The 23,989-nt window shown below is 33.2% G+C and overlaps 1 protein-coding gene across 2 annotated transcripts; it reads right to left on the bottom strand.

Annotated features, from left to right (window-relative positions):
- Nucleotides 1-18,366: 18,366 nt before the first annotated feature.
- On the bottom strand, nucleotides 18,367-23,836 carry LOC148951831 (uncharacterized). 2 transcript variants are annotated; one of them, XM_089088732.1, is made up of 3 exons: nucleotides 23,701-23,836; nucleotides 20,292-20,457; nucleotides 18,367-19,248 (listed from the first exon to the last, which is right to left on the bottom strand). In XM_089088732.1, exons 1-3 carry the CDS (start codon nucleotides 23,807-23,809, stop codon nucleotides 18,717-18,719), a joined length of 807 nt encoding a protein of 268 aa, XP_088944858.1. In that variant the 5' UTR covers nucleotides 23,810-23,836; the 3' UTR covers nucleotides 18,367-18,716. The 2 variants fall into 2 exon arrangements, with proteins under 2 accessions (XP_088944858.1, XP_088944859.1); XM_089088733.1 differs by lacking the exon at nucleotides 23,701-23,836 and adding an exon at nucleotides 23,568-23,624.
- Nucleotides 23,837-23,989: the final 153 nt, after the last annotated feature.

A 23,989-nucleotide genomic window follows, 5' to 3' on the forward strand; every position in this document is an offset into this window, starting at 1 on the left:
TTCTCCACAAACGGGATATTTTTTTTCTTTCCGCTTGATTTTTCTCCTCAACTAGCTGGGCACTGGATTATAATAAAGAACGAACCCTCGCTTATACTAACTCAAATCTTTAATATATTCCGGGGTGCAATGGTAGTTACATTAAAAGACAATCGTTGGAATAACAAACAATTGCATACATTGGACTTAGTTAGCTGCCTGATTTTTTAAGAGTCGTCTCTAACTACTCCAGAGAAGAAAAAGCCGTAGGCTTTTTCCTGTTTGTAATCAGGGTTTACATAATCTGATTTGTCAATCTGGGTTGCAGCGGTAGTTATAATAAAGACCGATCTGTAGTCCATAGTAACTGAAGTCTTATAAGATACAGTAAAGTCAAATCTGGGTTGCAGCGGTAGCTAGCAACCTAGTTTATAGTAAAGAACGACCTCTAACCCATGTTAATAGATCCGGGTTGCTGTTAAATTAAAGGACGATCTTTGAAATAACATTATCAGGGTTGCAGCGGTATCTAGTCCGGGTTGCAGCGGTAGCTAGCAACCTAGTAAGAGACGATCACTTCCAATGTTAAGGAATATAAAAACCCCTAACTCCTGAGAAAAGAGTCAGATCAAAACAAAAATTACACCATTAGAACCACCTTGTCCAAAACCCCTATTAAGGAAATTTATCACTCTTTGGCTTGAATAACAAAGAAAATATATTTGCTTGAAAATCAAGAAAATTGACTTTAACCACGTTATTCTCCACAAACAGGATATTTTTTTCTTTCCGCTTGATTTTCCTCCTCAACTAGCTGGGCACTGGAAAATCATAGAGAGCTGTATAATAGCTCAATTTAAAGGAAATTGCAACATCTAGTCACTTTTGTAATTAAAAATAAAATACTTTTTAAAGTTTTATATTAAAGAACGAACTCTTGCCCTTAGTTACCTATGTCTTGTAAAACTAGCTAATTATTTTTTCCGGGTTGCAGCGGTAGCTAGCAACCTAGTAAGAGACGATCACGTCCAATGTTAAGAAATATAAAAACCCATAGTTCCTAAAAAAGGAGTCAGATCAAAACAAAAAGTATTCCATTAGAACCGCCTTGTCCGAAACCCCTGTATAGGAAACTTTATGTCCCTTGGCTTGAACAGCAAGGGAAATATATTGGCTTGAAAATCAAGAAAATTGACTTTAACCACGTTATTCTCCCCAAACGGGATATTTTTTTCTCTTTTCTTTTTTTTTGTATCCAGAGATAGCTTGGCACTGGAACATCGTAGAGGGTTGTTCAATAGCTCATTTTAAAGGAAATTAATTGGGTTAAAAACCTTTTGTAACTAAAATAAATTATTTCTAAAAGAGAATAAATTTTTCCACCAAAAACTGCATTTTCGATGTCTTTTCACACTGCATTACATTAAAAGACGATCACTATTATAACAAACCATTCCATACATTAGACTTAGTTAGCTACTTGATTTTTTGAGCTTCGTCTCTTACTATTTAAAAGAAGAAAAAGCCGTAGGCTTTTTCCTGTTTGTATTTATTGTTAAAAAACAAACTCATACCCAAAGAAACTGAACCCTGTGGTTCATTCATATTATCTTCATCATTTTAGCTAGTATATAAATAAACAAGTTTCTTTTTTAAATTTTAAATTTAAAAGATACTGCTTTTAATTCAACACATAAAAAGTTGTTCCCAACAGGGAATCGAACCCCACTCTCCCACGTAACAAATGGGCATGCTTACCATCAGACTATCGAAGACTTATAGAAAATAAGTGACATATAAGATATGATATCCGGGTTGCAGCGGTAGCTAGCAACCTAGTAAGAGACGATCACGTCCAATGTTAAGAAATATAACATCAACCGACAGGAAGTGATAGCTGCCTCCCACTCCCCCCCAGGCACCCGGGTGGGAACTGTTCGGACACATCTCGCCCTGTGTCTCGACTGGTTTCAAACATTGTTCGTATACATTTTTCAAAGAGATCAATTCAAGGCTATGCCAAAATCTTCGATACTACGACCGAGATGTCCAAACATCCAATATTGTCCCCTTTTAACCATTTTAAAAAGATATTAGATATAAAACTATAGGCCTATGTACCTAGCTGTGAAGATGTCCAGTTCGAAGTTGGGCAGGTGTCAAAATTGGAATAGATAATTTTTTAATTGTTGTTTGCTATTTTGTTAATGATATGAAACACTGGTTTATATCAGTTAAATCTATATACAATTGTACAGTGTGTTTTAAAGTACAGGCAATGATATTTTTTTATTAAACCAATGATTGATATGTTACCAAGATGATGAAGTGTGGTATTACACTATACTTTGATATTTCAATTTAAAGATACTGCTTTGTGAATTCATTATACCTGACAGTTTTATTTGGAAAATGTATTTATCTGAGACGAAACAGAAGATTGTGTTTTTTAAAGTGTACAACTTTCTTGAATGTACCATCCTTATTTAAGAGATTAATTCTATACTCGAAGATTTTAATATTTTGTTAGAGATACTAACAAACTGAGTAACTTAATAAAGTTACTCAGCTTTTTGTATACTTTTTTCTGCGCTTTCTCGTATTTGGTTCGCTCAACTTGAATATTGTTACGAAAGGATATAAAAACCGTCCTGTATTTTGTCGGATTTTATAGTAGGGTCCAGCCTGACCGAGGGAAACGCAGGAAAAGGATCACAAAGTATCATTTTTTATGGAATGATTTATTTTGTAGATGGCAGTAAAAGAGGTTGGAAATGCTTTAGTTAGACAAGCCATTTTGAATCGTCTGAAGAGAACAGGTGAAGGATTTACGGAGGCTCAGACGTTGATTAATGCTGCCCGTCAAATACCTTCAACTTCATCCTCTCAGTTTTCATCCTCTGAGATTTCATATTCAAGGTAAGCTCTTTTCATTTAAAATTTTTATTATTCTTCCTTTCTCCATTTATCGTTTTGCTATCATTGTCTGTTTAATCTAAATTGAAACCATGGAGCTTAAAAATCAGCAATCACCACATTCTTGTGTCAATAACTTGATGAGATGAATCCATTTGATCAGTTGCAGTCAAACGTGCAGAGTCCTTTCAGAGTTTTGATATTTTCCCATGAAGTTAAACCAAGCTTTTGGCTTGTTTCTTTTGGGACCTTCATCCCTTGAGGTGGATTATCCTCTTTACTGCTGATCGGGGGGGGGGGGTGCTTTATCTCTAAAGCATGCGGATATGCATTTTTTTTTTTCATTTTTGGGAGCCTCTAATAAACACTGTACCCATGGTACCTCTGATCCTCGTCCAAGTGGTGTTCCTGTTTCAATTAGTACTGGTCTTTAATATGGTTGAATATGCCTCATACTTCAAATGGTGTAACGATGTAATCAATTTCATCCCTCAATTATTTGCCTCTTCATCGTTCATAATTCTTACTTTGTTTACATTTGCGCTAGTTCATGAAAATTGGGGGGGGGGGCAAAATGTATTTGAAAATTCATAGGGAAGGGGGTGTAATTTTGTTTCTTTTTCGATTTTTTCATTATACTAAGAATTGAACTCTTGTCCTTAGTAACCAATGTCTTGTCAAATTAGTTAGTCAAGTTCTTCAGATTATGTTTTAAAAATAATTACCACACCAGGATTCGAACCCGAACTGGTCGAATGTAAGCCAACTGTCCTAAACCACTAGACCAGATGGAATAAGTATTAATCCGGGTTGCAGCGGTAGCTAGCAACCTAGTAAGAGACGATCACGTCCAATGTTAAGAAATATAAAAACCCATAGTTCCTAACAGAGGAGTCAGATCAAAACAAAAAGTACACCATTAGAACCGCCTTGTCCAAAACCCCTGTATAGGAAACTTTCTGTCCCTTGGCTTGAACAGCAAGGAAAATATATTGGCTTGAAAATCAAGAAAAGTGGCAGCTACTACAACATTCTGCCTAAACGAGATATTTTTTTCTTTTTTCCGGGTTGCAGCGGTAGCTAGCAACCTAGTAAGAGAAGATCACGTCCAATGTTAAGAAATATAAAAACCCATAGTTCCTAACAGAGGAGTCAGATCAAAACAAAAAGTACACCATTAGAACCGCCTTGTCCAAAACCCCTGTATAGGAAACTTTCTGTCCCTTGGCTTGAACAGCAAGGAAAATATATTGGCTTGAAAATCAAGAAAAGTGGCGGCTACTACAACATTCTGCCTAAACGAAATATTTTTTTCTTTTTTCTTTTCCACAGATAGCTTGGCACTGGAACATCGTAGAGAGTTGTTCAATAGCTCATTCTAAAGGAAATTAATTGGGTTAAAAATTTATAGTAACTAAAATAAATTTTTTCTAAAAGAGAATAAATTTTTCCACCAAAAACTGCATTTTTGAAGTCTTTTCACACTGCAGTCTTTCAAAGATAATCGTATACCAGCGGTAATTATATTTAATACCTGCCAAGACGATCGACTCGACTCAGGAACTCTTTTTACCCTCCGTGGCAATACTGAAAGAGACTCGGGTTCGATCTCCTACTCCTACAAAATCCCGAAACATGCAGACTTTCTGATTTACTATTCAAAAATTCCAGGTAAATGTTTAATTGTTATTGAGTTGGCGTTCTAAAGTGCAAGCAAATTACGCACAACATAAAAACTTTTGTTAGTAATATCAGATCGAAACTCCAGGGCATTGAAAATGGCGATACTTTAACTGATACCAGGGAAGGATCTCTTAAAGACCCTTTCCCCCCCTAAAAAATGAGTTGTCTACTAAAGATATACTTTTTTCTTGGCATTGATTTCCCGCCCCTCCTAAGTATATTTGTTTCAAAAAGACCTTAAAATTTGCCGCCGTTCGGTACTTTTTATAAAGACTGTTTCAGGGCATGATTCCTGTGTATTGTTGATCCCTTTTTCTAACAAAAATATAATAAACAAAACTCGTTTTTAATATTTCCCTTTGATCAATAACTATCGTAATTATTGTTGAAAAATATTCGTTCTGAATAGTTGAAAGGGAATATGACCCCCCCCCCAGTTTTGCCCACGCAAATGGTGGTGTCTCCACACCCCACAGTTAGAGTATTTTCCAAAGATGACCAGGTCAGGTAAGGTCAAGGGTTAACTCAATCCGGATTCTTGTCCTTATATATATTATCAATTTCTTAATATAAGACAGCACTTGTACAGCGAAAAAGCGCCAGCCCGAGCTATGTGAGGTCTAATTATGGGGGAGGGGGTGGTCCTAAAATTGTCTCATCAGTTGATGAATAAAAATTACCAATAGGTCTCTTCGAATTTGGCGCTTCGGGGGCTTGTGATAGCAATTTTTTTTATCTTATCTATCGGTCGTCCCACATTGTTTTTTTTTTTAAGTTGAGAAGCCCTACAATTTAAAACTGTACCTGAAAGACAAAAAAATTGCATTTTTAAATTAAACTTTTAACCTTAGAGGAAAGAAAAAAATTGAATTAATAATTAATTACGAATTCCAATGAAAATACTACGAAAAATACTAATTTTTTTGCTTATTTTATATTCCCAACATTCCATTTTTACTTCACACGTTTTCTTAAAGACAATGTCTTTCCAAAGGAAAACAGTAAATAAACAAAAGCTGGGAAATATGTAAGATTTAATAATCAAACAGTTCGTCCCAACGAACTGTTACGTGCTAACGTAGTATGAAGCGACTCAGCCTAGCAGTAACTGAAACTCTAAAAACAGAATTTTGGTATCAATGGATACATTAAAAGAATCGGCTTTTTAAGCTGATCAAAAACTACAGATTTTGTTTGTTTATCAAAAAGGGGTAAAACACCCCCAATAAGACAAACGATATTAGAAAAACGACTGTCTGATTCAGCGTATCAGAGAGCCCAGCCCCTATCTAAAAAAGTAGAGGTTTCAAGCTCCTATCTAAAAAATGTAGAATTTTGTATTTTTACCAGAAGAAAAATCACAGATGCGTATTTTCTTTTTGTTTATTTTTTCCAAAGGTGATCGTATCGAACCAGTGGCCCAAGAAGATCGGAAGAGGGCTAATTTAAAAGGAAATAGTAAGTTCTAGTGCCGTTTTGAAGTGCCCAAAAAGACTGGAGGGCAACTAGCTCCCGCGTTTCACCTCCCTTTTTTACCCAAAGACATCAAATCAAAATTTTGAGATAGCCATTTGATTCAAAATAGTTAATAGGTTCAATAGCTATGCCTTTTGGCTGTTATACTCCCAGAGTCCCTGAGGTGGGAAAGAGGCTGTAAGTAAAGCAATTTGCCCGTCCCTCACATATAATATTTGCTACTGGGATATATATATATATATATATATATATATATATATATATATATATATATATATATATATATATATATATATACATATTTGGGGGAGGGGATTTTTTCGGGGGAGAGGGGTGAGCATAATTTGGTTATAAAATTGTTCCGAATCCGCTTAATTACAGTGCTAATTTCGATATGGCATAAAGCCAAAAATGTAGAAAAAGTTATACAAGTTTAAAAGGGGAAGGCGTCATAACATCGAGCCGTCAGGAGCAGTAGAAAATCAGCCATAATATCGACAAAAAAATCTGTCAGAACCTCGAACCGTCATAACATCGAAAATTGGTTATTGGAAGTATGACAGTCAATACTGTTGTCCTTAGCATATTTTTTTTTTCTGTTCAGGCCACAGAGATCAGGTGTTCTAATGATTGCGATAAAAATTGCACTCTTCCGCTATCGATTTATTATTCGAACCAGTATAAAATTTACACGCTTGTTTGATAAGAAAACGCAAACGCTGAAGGAAAATGTGAAAAATGGTCTGGATCATTAGTGAATTCCTCGAGTTTTCACCCTCGACCGATGATTTTCCATACTGAACATTAAAGTAGATAGTGTTAGTTTATTTGCAGAAGTTATTCGCGTTTCTGCTCTTTTGCTGTTGCATTGTACTCGGACATTGTTTTCCCTCAGTCTGCACATTTACCAAGTAGCAAAGCGAAAAAGATTGCTTTGGCTTCATGCAACGTCAGCTATGTAATATTTCGTTGTGTCTTTGAAACGAAAGGGCGTATCTCCTTCCTTTATAAGAATGAGAGAAACATTTCTCTAGTGTATTTTATGCACTGATAATATTGGTAGGTGTATTTGAGACTGGCAATTATTGGAAATAGATATTTGGGTACCTGTAAGTCATAGACTACGATACATTATTTTGTAAATGCCAAAATAATGCATCTGTACTTGAATGCTAACTGTAGTTTCTGCAGAATGTCTCTTTCAAACCCTCGGACAAAACAAAAAGTTCAAGATCCTTATTTTTGCTCTCGTATAAAGTTATAATATGTGCTTTAAAAATTATACTACCTTCCTTTTTTAAGAATGGCTAAATTTTGAATCTTGACCCTAGGGGATTTAGTTATCCCCTTGAGATCCCACTGAAATTGATGAAAGACCACTGAGATTTCATAAGCTGGCTGTTAACTGCTGTTTCAACTTATTTCTTATTTATGGTGTCATCCCGTGGCTTTTTAAACGAACTTTTCTTTCTCCTTTTCTTTTCTTTCTCATTAACTTACGTAAAGAGCGAAAAACTGGTGTAATTGCAAAAATATTTGTCTATATTTTAACAAGGGATTAAAACCATTCAAAGGCCTTAAAAAAGAAAACAAAGTTTGAAGCCTTCAAGATATCGTTGTTACAAATCGGACTTGCTTTAATAATAAAATATTTTTGAAAAGACAGTATGCAGTATGAAATCATTTCAAATTGTATGCGGTTAAAAGACAAGCGACAGTAAAACTCCATGTATAGAAGAATGCAGCGTCAAAAGACATTAAATTAAGTAAAAAACTGGAATTGCAAAAATATTTTTATATATTTTAACAAGGGATTGCAATAGTTCAAAAACTTTAAAAAAGAAAACAAAAGGTTTGAGGCTCAGTAGAAAATCGGTGTTAGAAATCGGTCTTGCTTCAATAATCAAATATATTTGATAAGACAATCAGTTAACACCACCCATTACACCCCCCGAAATATAAAACAGGTAATCGCAAAAAAAAATTTACACATTTAAAAAAGGGATTACAATAATTCAAAAACCTTCAAAAGAAACCCAGAAACTGAAGCTTGGTAAAAATCGTTGTTAGAAATTGGATTTTCATTAAAAATCAAATATCTTTGAAAAGATACCGTATGAAGACATTAAATTACGTCTAGAGCAAAAAATGGTATTTGCAAAATTATTTGTATATATTTTAAGAAGGGATTAAAACTATTCAAAAACCTTAAATAAGAAAATCAAAAGTTTGAAGCTTTGTAGATATCGTTGTTACAAATCGGACTTGCTTTAATAATGAAATATTTTTGAAAAGACTACAGTATGAGAAGACAGCCAATTATATCAAATTGTATGCGGTTAAAAGACAACTGACAGTTAAAATCCATATGCAGGAGACTGCAGAATGAAAAGGCATTAAATTAAGTAAAAAGTAAAAAACTGTAATTGCAAATATATTTATATGTATTTTAACAGGGGAATACAACAATTCAAAAACCGCAAAAAAGAAATCAAAAGTTTGAAGCTTAGTAGACAATATACAAATACCATTTCCATTTCATATTCCAAAAACATTGCCAAATTTCTTTTGTTTTAAGCACATGGAATGACAAGTTGACAAATTTTTAAATCGCTAGTTATTATTTAAACTGTAAAAATTTTGTGGTCCTGAGAAATAATTTTAGTGTTTTAATTAAAACTTACAAATACCTTAAATCTTTGAAATTAGTTTATTTTTTTGTCAGATAAATCAACTCGCTATGTGATTAAGCTTACAGGTTATAATGTGACCAGTTATAAAATGTCAGTAAGCAGGCCCAAAAAAAACAATTTACAATTATTATTGACGATTCTTTGAAACCACCTGAGCTATCAAACGTGATAAGATCAAGAGAACAGCCCCAAAAAATTAAATTTACAATTGGTTATAATCATAAATATGGACAATCAAATGAAACAAGACCGATGACTCAGTGTCTTAATTGAGACAGATTCTGCTTGTCGAAGATTCAACAAGCCAAATTTAAAATTTGACAAAAAAAACTTAATGAATAAAAATAACTTTTTGATTTTGTAGGGCAGAGTTGGAGGTCCTTTTTTATTTCAATTTCTATCAAGCCTTTTACAACATTATGTTAAACAAATATACTGTAGCAAATTTTTATAGATAGTAAGTATTTGATCAAATATTGTAGTCAATAAATATTTAGTTTATTTAATTTAATATTACATCTAGTAAATAAATACTAGTAGATTTTTGGTTTCAGTCGCCTGCACAGAGGTTGGCACAGAGGTTGGCCACCGCTCTTGCCAAGGTTGCATAATCGAGATAGTTGATGTTTATTATGAGGCATGAGGCAATGATTTCTGTTATATAGACAGACCGTTTATACGGCTGGTAAATATCTAATTGCCAGAACAAGCAGGTCACCATCAAGTTATGGGCTTCCATTAGTAAAAGATACGGTTGTTAAATTTCTGATTGCAAGATCATGCAGAAAATTATCAAGTTATTAATGTGCTGCAGCTCCCGCTATTAAAAAAAGAAACTCTAAGTACTGCAAATATTTTTAAAACTTGGATTGTATCTTGAGCACCCGAGCATGAAACCGCATGACAACGTTAATTGAATGTATAAGGCCGACATCTTACCTCACTGTACGATATGTGAAGATAAATTTATATCGCATTTATTTAAATGTTTATTTGCTTTGTTTCCATGTCAGATACCATCTGCCCACCAGCCCAACTCTCCATCTGCCCGTCTCCATCTAGTCTATTTGCTGTTATTTTCGTGATTTGAGTTATAGAAGACGTCAGTTAAACACAATCAACGGAAATAAAAACATAGACTACTTGGAACTACTAAAATTCACTGGATATAATAGCATAGACTACCTAGAATTACCGAAATTCGCTTCAAAATCCTTAATATTCGCTTCACAAAAAACAAGAATCAGCTCCACCTATACTTTTTGTAGACCTCTTTTTAGTAAATATATTAACGTTTTGTAAAATTGTATGCGTAGCAACTTATGGGTTGTGAAGACAATTACGAAATTTAAGGACTGTTCAGGCTGACTTTTTGGTTTGAGGCTTTTTTCTAATATTTTTTTTATCGAAGATTTGTAGACATACCACCTCACTCGATATAGTTGTTGATTGCAAAGTGTCTTATTTTGATGATCCTGTTTTAAAAGTTAATATAGCCTAAAATGGGCAAAAACTGTTTTTTGTATCAACTTTAAACTTCTATTCCTAATTTCCTGGAGCTAGGGAACCCAAACACACAATAACTAGTTTAAAAAAAGCATCTGTTCCCCTAATTAAGGCCAAATTTTTACTCCAAGTGGCTTGGAACAACTTACCTACGCAAGTTCTTGGGCAAAGAGGGCCATAGCGTATGAAAAAAGGATTCAGCGACTAGGTCCATCTAAAAATCTTAGTTTTGACTGGTTGAACTTGTAATTGAAATTCCTTGTTGCAAAGATTATTTTGAAACTTTGAATGGCTTTATCAATAACGTTATTACGTTATAACGTTATTACATTATTATTTTATATTCATGCACCTGTATTTTAACATTGTTATTTACGGGAAGCTTTTGGACAAAAATCGCACACCAACGAAACTAGTAATTCTATCCAAGACAAAAAAAAACTGAATCAATATTTTGAACTAAATCAAACAATTAAAGTATACCGATATAACATTTGTCTTATTCCATTTAGCATTCCATATTTTTGTCTACTTTAATATAAAGGCTCTCAACTAAATGACTCAGATACGTCAGTTCTTTGAAATTAGGAGAGTTAAACGGTGTATGTGCAAATATGTATGATTAAAATACATTTTTACAGTCCCCCTAAACAAATGAGGAGCTATTTTAAGACGTAGGTTCTGTTTTTCCCATTTTACTCATATGAGCTTGTTACGTGATAGTTTTAGCAATGGCTGAAACTGCCGCTCTTAGCAGCAATAGGTGTTGACTTAAAAAACGTATCCTCCACAAAAATATATTTGTGAAACGTCACATATGTGTTGGCTTCTGACAGGTAAATGTATGGATGATCCCCGCTATATTTCTACAGTAAATCGCAGTTCGACGCACTCGATTTACAACTGAGTAAATTACTGGGACAGGACACGTCGGTTGAGCAGGACAGTTTAACTGTGGTAACTGAAAAGGTGCCATGAAGCGCACATAAATAATCCACACTCCTTCTCATTAATGCATACTTTCAACTATAAGATAGAAACTCTACCACTGAAAAGGATTTTCAACCTTGTTTAAACATGTTGAATATGCAGGAATCTCAATTTTAATCTTCACCTTTACTAAACTTGGATTTAAGTCCCTCCTGAAATGAATCAGATCCACCGACTGGCCATCTCATTCTATCCAATTTGCTTCTCAAACAATTCACAATTTTTTCGACTTTTCTAAAAAATGGTATGCTATCTTTCTTTCTTGAAAGAAACAGTAGGAATCTATGCTTTTTTATGCCAAAATGAATTTCCTTTTTATTACCATTGTTTGTTAGGTTATTACATTACTACAGTTATCATTCGGACTTCTTCAGAAAGCCAAGCAAATTGTTCAAGGTTTGTATAGTCACCATAAATTGTTTTTGTTAATATTTGGGATAGCCGTCAGATGGCAAGATAACCATTTTACTTTTTCAGTGCAGTGATAGTATTGGGAAATGCCATAATAGTTAGTTCACACGGATGGGAAAACGATTAGGGAAAACTATCAAGGATCAATGGGAAAGTGTTCACACGCATGGGAAAGTGTTTGAACGCATTAATCGTCATAAAGGGAAGCAAAAATTTTAAATCAATAGAGCATGAATGATTCAGACTCAGAATCCTTAGCCTTGGTAGCGTTTTCAGTAGCTTTAGCTAGCTCCAGTTTGCTAGAATCTGAGGAGTTAGTTAATTCAGAAAAAAATAAGAGGAGATGGCATGTCCGCCCAGCATGGCAGGTTGGTATTTGGCCCAAAATCCTATGTTTACATTTTGGTTAGGCCTACCATCAATTTGAAGCTTGCAAGGTAAAATTCTACTTTAGCTATCTTGAAAAGGGGCAAGGTTAGGAAAATGAAACTTTCGGGGATGTGTCTACAGACTAAAATATATCAGGGAAGTATTTTGAAGTACCTACCTCCACTCCTTCCTCTAGAGGGTCCTGAAATTTGCCTACATGACAGGTCCATACGTATTGATATTTTGACAAAACAACATTTTACCTTAATTTTCAGTTATAAGTTTCTTTTTCTCTGGATTTAGTTCTGAACACCCAATTCCTGTTGTCTGAGTAGAATCTTAAGACATATCAATGTTTTTTTTTCAAAATATAGGAAATGTATTTGCATATCTTTAAAACCTTATAAATCAGGATTGAGAAAAGTTCTGAAGCTGAAAACAATTTTGTTGTACTTCATTTTAAGCATAAGATCTATTTTACAAGTTTCATCTTTATAACACACTGATTTTTAAAGTTCATCAAAGGTCAGGACCCTCTAGAGAAAGGAGTGGAGGTGGGTACTTCAAAATACCTTCCCAGGACATACTTAAGCCTGTAGATCTATCCCTGAAAGTTTCATTTCCCTAACCAAACCCCTTTTCAAGATAGCCAAATGTAGCTAAAGTAGAATTTTACCATTTTCAACATAATGTACCTAGGATAAAAGTAAATACATCACCCAATTATTTTTTATGATGCTTTTATTATTCAGTAATCTCTTCTCTGGCAAATTACATTTTAAGCTCTCAAGGAGAACCAAAAGGGTAAAGAGACAACATAAATAAAAAAAACTGTCAACTTGTTCCTAAAAAAAACTTACTATTTAGAAAAAATGGTAAAATTCTAGTTTTGTACTTAATTCCAGTGGTAGTAACTACTTCCACTCCTCCCTCTACAGGACAGGGACCTTTAAAAATGGTTGTCTTATGAAACTACAGAAAGACAAAATGATAACTGAAAATTAAGGTAATATATTGTTTTTCAAAATTTCAATATATGTTGACCTGTCAAGTAGGAAATTTCTAAGACTTAGAAATCAGAAGAGGGTTAAGATGGAAGCTTAACAATACCTTCCCAGAGTATGTTTTTGGCCCTGGAATCATTACTGAATGTTTCCCTTTCCTAACCCCTTTCCAAGATAAAATAAGTAGCTAAACTAGGATTTTACTAACAAAAATAACCATTTGTAGTTGATTGAGGATTAGTAATTATTTTTTTCTTTAGCTTTAATAGTAAAAAAGAATTTTGAAGACAAATTTGCAGGGATTTTAAAAAGAGCCTAAAACCTTGAAAATGACATCATGGCAAAACAGATGCCATTTTTGAGAGGTTTAAAAGATAAAATATTTATTTCAAAAAAAGTCTATCACAAACCCCAAAGGACCAATTTTGCATTTTGGAGTCATAAAACCAAAAAATAAAATATAAAAATAGCACTACAACTAAAAAAACTGGCAAAAAAATGCCAAGCTGTTTTTCAAGAGGGTTTCAAGTTGTTTTTAGAAATACCTACAAAATTTTTTCAAAATAACATTTTATTATTAAGACAAAGGAAAAAGAAGTCCTTAAAATAATCCTTACAAGTAATTATTGGGTTACAAAGGCATCAAGTCATTGTAAATAAATTATGTTGTCAACTACAAATTTACCTATAACAACCCTGCTTGCATCATGCTTATCCTGTTTCCCAATTAAAATAAAGTTGCTTGCATCAATTCATGGCTAATTAGAGAAAAAACCAAGACATATAGTCTGAGTGGAGAGGCACAGCTGGCATAAGCCTTTGTCAGGACTGTTTAAAAACTTATGTCATTTTTACTTTTTGATAGGTAGTATATCATCCATCCATGCAACTTTGGGCAGAACCTTTCTGGGCTCCCAAACTTTAGGGATGATCAGCATTTCTGGGCTGACTCATGATAGACAAGGTTGACTGGACTTGTATGCAAAAGGGGGGCTGAATTTGATTGGAGTCACAGGTAAACAAGCATCCTACGCCTAATAGGCTTGCCTGCCTAGAGTCTCAGGCATACTACCATGTGAGCAATTTTAGAACTGGACTGGGTTCCTAAGTTAAAGTTTTGAAGAAATCCCGGTTCCCAAAATTGTGACTTTCTTTCATCAATAGATGAAAATCTTGAAAACCATTTCTGTAATTTCCTTCATAAAGTTTGTCAAGTTTATAATTAAAATGAGCCTTATCTAGTTTTTTTAAGAATAATTAAAGCTAATTGTCATATTAGATTGATACTTCTCGTGTTTTTTTTTTGGTTATCTGTATAAACTTTTTGTTATTAATTTCACTTGACTCTCAATCAATGAAGACATAATTTTGCTAGTCCTAATTTAATTAATTAAAAGCTAACAAGAGCATACTATACCACAGCTAAGACAACCAATCCTTCTAATCCAAATAGTGAAATATCAGCTCAAATTAAAGTCAAGAAGGTTGCTATAGAATTATTTAAACATGGTTCTTGTACAAAAAACAGGTTATTTTTTGTGAACTTTATTCAACAGCTTTTATTCTTTCAAGAGCAATTATTTGTTTTAAGTTTTTAAGGCATATCTGCTAATTGATGGTTCTTTTATCAAGTAAAATAAGAATAAGACTGGTATTCTCATAACCACTTACTTTTTTGATGCAACTAATATCACAAATTGGACATGTTTTGTGGTCTTTTATTGTTAATTCATATTTGGAAGCATTAGGCTAGATCTGAACTAACGAATTGTTACATTTCAGCTTAGGGATGTGCATGGTTTTTATGCAGCTTTGACCCAGGAAATGGAAAAAATGGATCCAGACCTCTTCTTTGCCACTTACAGTATGACCTCAGAGCAACTTAACTATGTGGCTTCCTCTATTGAAAACAAAATAACTACAGAGGACACTGTGATGCGTCCAGCCATTAAGGTTAAAGCATGCCTGGCATTAACTCTAAGGTATACTTTTTATTTTTTGCACGTTTTTAACTCTTGCATTGATATTAGGTCATTTAGCAACTTTCATGCTTGGATATATTGAACACTGATCAATTGAATGTTGTTGAAGAAAAATACAAACACATTAAAAAAAAAAATAGGAGAATCTGGGCATATTCCCCCCTCCACCTTGTTTGAGACCTAGAATTTTATTCAATATCTTAGGTGCAAACTAAAGAATCACAACTTTAGGTTTTACACCAACCCCTAATGAGGGAACAAGAAGTCATGCCAGTTTAGAACATGCATTGCTGGATTTTGCGGACTAAGTAGATAATATTCCTATTTTTCTCATTGCATTGTAAGTAAGGATTCAAATAAATAAATTTTCATTGTTGGTTGTTAGGTTTCCTTAGTGGAAGACACAGTGGTACTTAATAAGCTTATTAGAAAGTTTATATTTACAAGCCATGATGTAGCCAAAGGAGGGGGAGGGCTACCAAACATGTAAAGACATATCTTCCAGTAAAATTTATGCAGTATGAATTTTCATATATATGTTTGTGAAAAATTCAAAAAAAAATCACAAGTTTTTTTTATAAATTTTCCAATACATTATTTTTTTTTGAACTTTATTAAACACCTGTTATTATTTCAATATTGATTTTTTTTGTTTAGTTTTAAAACCATATCTGCTAAATGATTATTTTTTTTATCTAGTATTTTTTTTTTTAACAATAATGGCATTCTCATAACCACTTCCTTTGTTGATGCAAGTAATATCACAAATGTCGCATGTTTTGTGGTCTTTTATTTTTAATTCATTTTTTTAGGCATTGATCAGGCTAGCTCTGTTGAGATAAATTTGACCTGCTGTAAGACCTGCTATATACATTTGACAAGGGTAAGGAAAACAATATCTGTTCTCCAAAACACTTGCTAGTTTGTAGTATGTATCAAACACTTTATGGCAATGAACTTTAAGTAAGAAGCAACTCTTGCTAATAGTAGCCAAATTTCTAATAAGGAGTTTTGATAACTGTTTGTACATCAAAATAATTGGCTTTTTATGGTAATAAACACATAAGATTTATAAGTTTAAAGACAACCATCAGAAGTTTAAAGCCTGATAATTTCTTTCTTAAAGCTATGTAAAGTTTAATGAAAGCTTTGCAGAAGAAACAATTAAATATGTTAATCTTTGATTACAATATGAGCATGTGCAGAATCTTTTATTTATGCTTATTCAAAATATTAAAATTTTATTCATTTTAGAGTTGATTATCAAAAGCCATTACAAATAAGTTTTGTAACCTTAGAAATATGGATTAAACTTTCCCTAAAGGAGTGCCAAAGGGTTGGAAACATTTTCACAGTCCCTTAATAATAAAAGAGCTTTCTTAATACACATTTGCTTTCAACAACATTGTAAAATAAAAAAAAAAACAGGGAAAGATTACGTTATTTACGATTAGAAATGCATAAAAAATATCACAACTTTTTATTTCTTGACCTAACCTTCTCTCTGTCCTTAAATAATTTTTCAACTTTTCTCAATACTTTGAAAACTTTTATTAAAAGTGGACTTTTACTCCCCTACTTTTCAAAATGCAATTCTAGTTATTCAGTAGCTTTTAGGAAGCTCTTTTAACATAAACTTTTATTTTTCTTAGGTATCTTGCAAGTGGCGACAGTATGGCAAGCATTTCTTTGGCTTACAGAGTTGGACGATCAACAGTTTCTGGAATAATCAGAGAAACCTGCAAGGCAATTTGGAATCAGCTTCAGCCTTTGTACATGAAACCACCTGAGCTTGATGATTTTCAGGTCATAGCCAAAGAGTTTCAGGATCTGTGGCAGTTTCCTAATTGCATAGGGGCAGTAGATGGGAAGCATTGTGAAATCCAGTCTCCCTAATAGTGGGTCGGACTTTTTCAATTTTAATGAGTTTTTCAGTCTAGTTTTACTAGCTGTTGTTGATGCCCGCTATCGGTTTATCTATATTGATGTTGGAGCAAAGGGCAAAGAAAATGACAGCACAGTTTTTTCTCGATCTGGATTTGGCAAGGCTCTAAATCATGGTAGATTGCCTATCCCACTTCCCAAAGCATTACCTTATTCTGACACTGAAGTTCCTCATGTGTTTGTTGGAGATGAAGCATTTCCGCTGAAGGAAAATTTTATGAGGCCTTTTCCACGCTATGAGGGCCTTTCATATCAACAAAAACTTTTCAATCATGGATTATCCAGAGCCAGACGCATTGTGGAGAATGCTTTTGGCATTTTAACAGCCAGATTCCAAATTTTAAGGGGTCGTTTACAAGCCTCAGTAACAACTGTTGATGAAATTGTGAAAGCTGTTTGTGTTTTGAACAATTACTTAATTACTTCAGACCTTAGCAGAAGATATGTCTGTCAAAGAACTATTGATCGTGAGGTTAATGGCTGCATAATTCAGGGGACATGGCGAAACACTCCAACGCTTCCTAGTGTTGGAAGGCTTTCGAGTAACAATGCAACAGCAAGTGCAATAAGCATAAGAGACAAATTTAAAGACTACTTTGTTTGAAATGGCGAGTTGTCATGGCAAAGGACTTCTGTTGAAAATGGGCTTTTCTAGACTTGTTTTTTCCTGTGTTTTAATCTTATGAAAAATTAAAGGTATCTACAGTTCCAAAATTAAATATATGTAGAGAGATTCAAGGAAGAAGGAGAGACAGAACAGCAATTTAAGGGGAAAATTTTAAGGAGCCTGTATAAGACAAATATATTCTTGTTTTTATGTAAACCAAAAAGTTAAGTTAAAACATTCCCAAGTAATTTTTAAGTTCTAACATATCAGTTGTAGTTGCTTTAGATGTTTCAATTCCTAAAGATTTTGTCAAAACAAATAAGTTCCTTTAATATTGGATAAGATTAATAATATTATTTGGAGGCAATTGGGCTTTGTGGCTTAAGCCTTGACTCAGTTTGGTAAGTCTTGTGTCCACACACGAAAATAAAAATACTATTAATCAAGAAATAAAGCAGTGCTTTATGTACATATTTTTTAGGTATGTAAAAACAATTGCTGGATCTACTTTTCTTATAAGAAAGGTGTTGGCATATATATAGAGCGTGTTAATGACATCTCATCTTGAAAAAAAGAGGGATAGGTAACACATAAAAACTATCTTTCAGTTCGGCATTTTAAGATTACCCTAAATACACGTTTTGTTTTTATGGTTACAATATAACTAGTTGATGGAGTAACAAATTTAAATTACCAAATAAAGACTACAAGAGAGGTATTGAAACAAGTCTGACAAGTGAAAAAAATAACAATTCAAAGAATTTTTGCAAATTTAAAACTGTTGTATGTAAAGTTTTACCCTTTCACCGGACCATCCTGATTAGGAATTATTCATATTGGTTTAACAAGACGCATGACAAATATAGATATAATTTAACCTACACATGACTCGTCAGAATGCTTATTTGGATTTTCAGTAGGTCAACAACAAATATGATAATACAAACAAATGAAATATTACCTTTCTATCACTGTTTTAGTATATCAACAAATTTTAATAGTTATGTATAAAAATTTTATACAAAAAATAAGTCACATAAAAAATTAAATCATCAAACTGCAAGAGGTCAGAGAAGTTACAAAATCATATGCACTGCTAAAACTAAAGTAAAAGCTCTTGAAACTATCTTTCAGATTGACATTTTTGACATTAGAGTTAGCCTTCTATTGCGTCTGCAATCAGCCTCGAAATTTCTGCCCTGAGTTTTGCTTGTTTGACCAATGGTAAAGAATCAAGGTCTTTGCACAAGGTCTCACAAAAACCGGCATTGTGGGAATCCCTACCTGTGGTGTTCTTTCCCTCTAGGATTTTATTTAGCATACTGTTGGCTGTTTCCATCAGCTTAATTGCATTTTCCCTGGGCAATTGATCAGTAGTTCCCTTTCTTTTAAAACCTGAATTATTGGTTGACCTTGTAGGTGTAGGTGTCCTTGTAGGTGTAGGTGTAATAGGTGTCCTTGTAGGTGTAGGTGTCCTAATTATTGTAGATTCAATTGGGAAAACACTGTCAATCTGTCCTGTATGAAAATTTGGAGACAGACAAGTTGGTTGCACAGTAGCAGCTGTAGAAGTGCATGGTCCTTGAGCAAAGGTGGTGAAGTCAGTGTAAGTATTGCTGTCTTCAGCTATTAAATCTTTTTCCACTTCTATGTCAATCACATATTCTTCTTCTAAATTTCCAGAAGTCCTATAAAAGAAAGTTTATTGAAGAAAAGAAATGACCAATCAGTCAGATGGGTTTTCCAGACATAACTATTGACCACATCACTATCATGCATGAATTGGAAGAAATAGTAGGAGATTCTTGTACCATTTGAAGAAAAATTTTACTTTTAAAGGCATTTATTCTGTAAAATAATTATTCAAGTTGCAAATATAGGAAACGATGCATATCTTGGTGACATTCAGGTGTAAAAACTACTTTTAAAATGTTATTTTCAACCTTTTTTGGCAAATTGAAAATTTTCAGCATAATTTTGGTTTTTCAGAAAATTTATTTCATCCTTTCCAAAAGAACAGGGCCGGGGGAGGGGGGTAACAAAATAAGTCTGTTGCTACGATTATTGCATTTTTTAATTACCTTAAATTGCAGCTAGGAGCAATTAGAGGATTTCTCATTTACTTCTATAATAATCACATCCTCAAACACAAATTGTGGCTATAGCATTGCTAGTCTCTTACCACCTACTATCGGCTAAGGGTGGTTTTATATTAAAATAAGTAGAAATCTATACATCAACTTTGTTTTGGAGAAAACAAACTTAGCTAAAGGGCTAGAGAATCATTCAAAATTCTAAGGTTTTCTAACCTCATATCATAGAATTCATGTCTCTTGTGATTTAGTTACTTTGATGATACAAAATGAGAGAACATAATAACATCAATCTCAAATTAAACTAAAAATTATTGAATGTGAAAATTAATTTTCCAAATTTAGAAGCTTATTCAAAAGAGAAAAAGTTAAATGACTAAAGCAAAAAAAGAGTAAATAACAATAATAAAACAAACTCTAAGTGATTAATTTCAATAAAACAGTAGTATTACCAACAATGGGAATAGGGCAGTACTGCTGGTTGACCCATCTTACAATATATAGGCCTTTCATTTATATCCTTTCACATGTTTTAATTTCTGTCAATGATTGTTGTCCATACCTCTTGACTTTTGTCAGTCTTTTGAGAATTTCAAACCTATTGCTAGAGTTCTCATTTAAGATAATATATTACTTACAGTCGGGGTTTGTGGTACTTGATCAAAAATTGCAGTGCTTTAAAATGTGGCCATTTTATGTAGATGTCGTCTCCTCCTCCATCACCACTCCTTTTTTCTTTTCTGGCTGATAGTTTCTTAAAAAACTCGCTCCTCAGGTAACCCCACGTTTCTCTACACCATCCCACTGCAAATGAAATAATTTCAAGATGACAACTCATGTGAAAAAAAAAGATGTTCAAGCGACCATTAGATTACAACAGTGTTAGGCTCATATCAAGGCACAAGACAAAAATTAGGGTCCATTATGAATAGAAAAAATTATAGAGACAAATAAATAATAAATTTGTTTATAAACAAGATCTCTATGATGTAATTTTCTAAAAAGTTAAAAAAAAATTGCAGACTATTTAAAGCAGGTCAACAGTAAAAACCCATCCTTAAAGAAGTTTAAAAATACGTTGTTGACATATTTAAGTGGCATAGCCAAGGCATGACAATACAATTTACAACAATTTTTTTTATAAAAAAAGCATGGAAAAATATTAACAATTAAAAACATACTGTGACCTTTGATAAACAACATAAACACTTTACTGTGCTGTATTTTTTTTATATTGAACATCATTGCATTTATTAGTGCTCCAATTTTAGCCACTAATAGTAAAACTGCTTCCTCTAAATGAAGCACTTTTAGCAGTTATTGAGCCTGACTATATCATATCAAGAATTCACCTCTACCTTTTAAAAACCAATCTAAAACCATTGTTCTAGTCTGGCAACTCTTCTCTTCTTAATTTTTCTACACCAAACACAACTCGACGGTCAGGAAAAACACAGTTATGCAACAGTAAAAAATGTTAAGAATATACTTTGCTGCATTGGGGGGGGGGGTATATTACACTACGACGAATGTGATAATTAATTTATTTATGGTTTTTTTAATGTATTGTTCACAATTATGGAAGTTTTTTTTTCAAAAGAGTCCCAGTGTTACATTGTTTTCTCATTTAATAGAAAATTGTTGATTAGAAAAAAGTAGCAATAAAAAATTATGAAAAACAACAGGACACCAAAAGTTTTGTATATAGACCACAGCTATATCTGGCAAATTAGAGGAAGAGGAAAAACAATTTTTGCAGTAACAACCATTATATTTGCAAATGATGTTGAATGGCACAACTCTTCTGTAAAACTGTAGATAAGGGGCCTTTTGTCTGTCTTGGAAAGTGGTTGAGGAAGGTGGGTAAAACTACCAAGTATAAATGTAAAGCCTTTTGGATATTTCCTAGCGAGTTATTTAGACGTCCATGTCCCCCCTGTAAAGGGCACTAATCTTTGATGATGCTTTATAAATTTATTGTTATAAAAGTGAATATTGGGAGATCGATGAACTTCTCAAATAACTCACAAGAAAAAGTTTTGAGCACAGTACATTTGCCTAGTCCTGATTTTTATGGTTTTATAAAGTGAAAATCCATTTTGAACAAGAGGGAAAGAGCCTTGAAATGACTTTAATTTTAGGCTAAAAAATAGAAACTGCACTTTCAAAACAAAAGCCACTAAAAAAAAACAGAAAAACCAATAGAACATAACACTTTTTTTTCAAAATTTAGAAATGGGTCCTATAGGACCTGTCATTGTACTATCTTCTAAGCCCAAGAAACAAGGGAAAGGGAGAGTTGTCAGATTGGTATAACTTTCCCATAAATACGGCTCTGTATTCATTACTGAATTTATCATTTACCTAGCTCAGCTACTTCAAAAGTTAGCAAGAATCTCCTCAACTAGAACTATACCCCAGACTAAGGTATGAAGCAGTTTGACAGCTTATCACAGCTTCAATAATTAAATTACTGTTAAATCTCTTGTCAGGTGACCTTGAAATTGGATTATTTCATCATTGAATTTGTCTAAGTTCTTCTTAATAAATGTGATTAACTTTAATATCTGGTAAATTTCTAGGTGGCACTATAATTTAGCTAGGATGAAAGTGAAAATGTCATTTGATGCCTTTTTTATGCTCCTTCATAATACAATAATTGCTTCTGTTGTAAATTCCATCTTGAGCCCTTAAAGAAGCCCAAAAGGTATATCATTTTTGTAACCCCACAAAGAAGTTATCAACACTAGTTAAGTTATTGAAAAGTGGTTAAAAACTTGTTACTATTTTATAAATAAGTTGTTCAAGAGTAATATACTTATTCATAAAAATTTTAATCTCATTTATTAGGCAACTCAAATATAAAACGTTTTCCTACTGTTTCAAGTTTTTCAAATGAATCCATAAAAATAGTGCTGAATTTTGCAATTTTAAACTTTCCCATCAACAATTCAGGGTATATGTTTGCACATTAGGGGGGTAAAGTTCAAGGTAAATGTGCAGTGGGCCATAGAATTTAGCTAGGATGAAAGTGAAAACATCATTTGATGCTTTTTCTATGCTCTTTCATAATTCATATGAAATACCTTTAGGGCCCCTTTAAGGGATCAAGATACAATTTGCAACAGAAGCAATTATTGTATTATGAAAGAGCATAAAACAAGGATCAAATCATGTCTTCACTTTTATCCTAGCTAAATTACAGTATCACCTATAAATTTACTGAATATCTTATCAAAAGGGCGATACATTTTGGAATTTTCCATATACAACAACAGTCAAAAGTTGAGCTTTATCTTGGACATACATTTAAAGTTAGAGCTCAAATTTGAAAAATGTTGCCAAACTTTGGACATTTAATCTTAAACTGAGAGAAAAGTAATGTAGATCAGAGACACATTCAATCTTGGATATATTTAATCAAAGATAACTGTCTTGTAAAGCTGAATATTTGTACTTAATAAATAAGTAAGGCTGTAGGTTTAACTTTTGCCCTAATTTTATTTTGAACAAAAACATTTTCTGACAATGTGGTCAGCCAATCCCAACTTGCCTAGTCCTAGTCCTAACTGTCTAAATTGATAGGTATATACAACTAATCCAAGAGCAGGAACATTTTGTCTATACTTATGAAAGCTAGACTTTATCTAAAATATACACCTGAGTTTGTGCACCACCCAAGTAGGCTACTTTGGGTTACCTGGGCCTACTTGTTAGGGCCCTAGGCCATGACTATAGCCTACTTGTTAATATTGTCTAGCTTTTAGTATAAAAATGGGAATTTTATGGCTTCTATTTACATGAAATCTTATTTACTTTAATTTAAAAAAAAGATATGTTAAATAAGCCTAGGTCAGGGCTAGGCCTATCATGCAACTTGGGCTAGGCTATTGATATTCTTAAATAATTTTTACTTTCAATAGACTGAACTGGAAAAAAAACTAAAATCCAACTTCATCAGGCAGAAAATTGTGATGACTGATAAGTCTGTGCTTCCAGCAGGAATATAACCATTTGCTTATAGCCTAGCAAGTTGAGTAAACCTACCTGGTTCATTGAGAAAAAGCGATATTTCCTCCCATATCTGCTGCTTTTTCTTTATGTTTTTATACTCTTTGTGACTGGTGTCAAATAAATACGGGTAACCTTCAACCATTGCTATAAGATTATGAGTCTTTGAATGGTTTATTCTTGACATTATTTTAACTTTTAAATATTTCGCCTTGAAATTCCCATTATATCCATCTGTTTACAAGGGAAAAAGTGGAAAAGAATCCAACCCAAAGACATGACGGGAAAACGGTCAATCCTGTAAGGAATTCCTTTGAGGATTGAT

The sequence above is a fragment of the Artemia sp. Qi Xiang Cuo genome, chromosome 5, assembly GCF_049724085.1.
Source record: "Artemia sp. Qi Xiang Cuo chromosome 5, ASM4972408v1, whole genome shotgun sequence".
Lineage (NCBI taxonomy): Eukaryota > Metazoa > Arthropoda > Branchiopoda > Anostraca > Artemiidae > Artemia > Artemia sp. Qi Xiang Cuo.

Excerpts from the sequence above, each read along its gene's own strand:
- LOC148951831 (XM_089088732.1), bottom strand. The coding sequence starts at position 23,809 with ATGGTTGAAGGTTACCCGTATTTATTTGACACCAGTCACAAAGAGTAT. Across the intron at positions 20,458-23,700 it reads GCTTTTTCTCAATGAACCAG|TGGGATGGTGTAGAGAAACG; the intron begins GTAGGTTTACTC and ends TTTCATTTGCAG. Across the intron at positions 19,249-20,291 it reads AAGTACCACAAACCCCGACT|GACTTCTGGAAATTTAGAAG; the intron begins GTAAGTAATATA and ends TTTCTTTTATAG.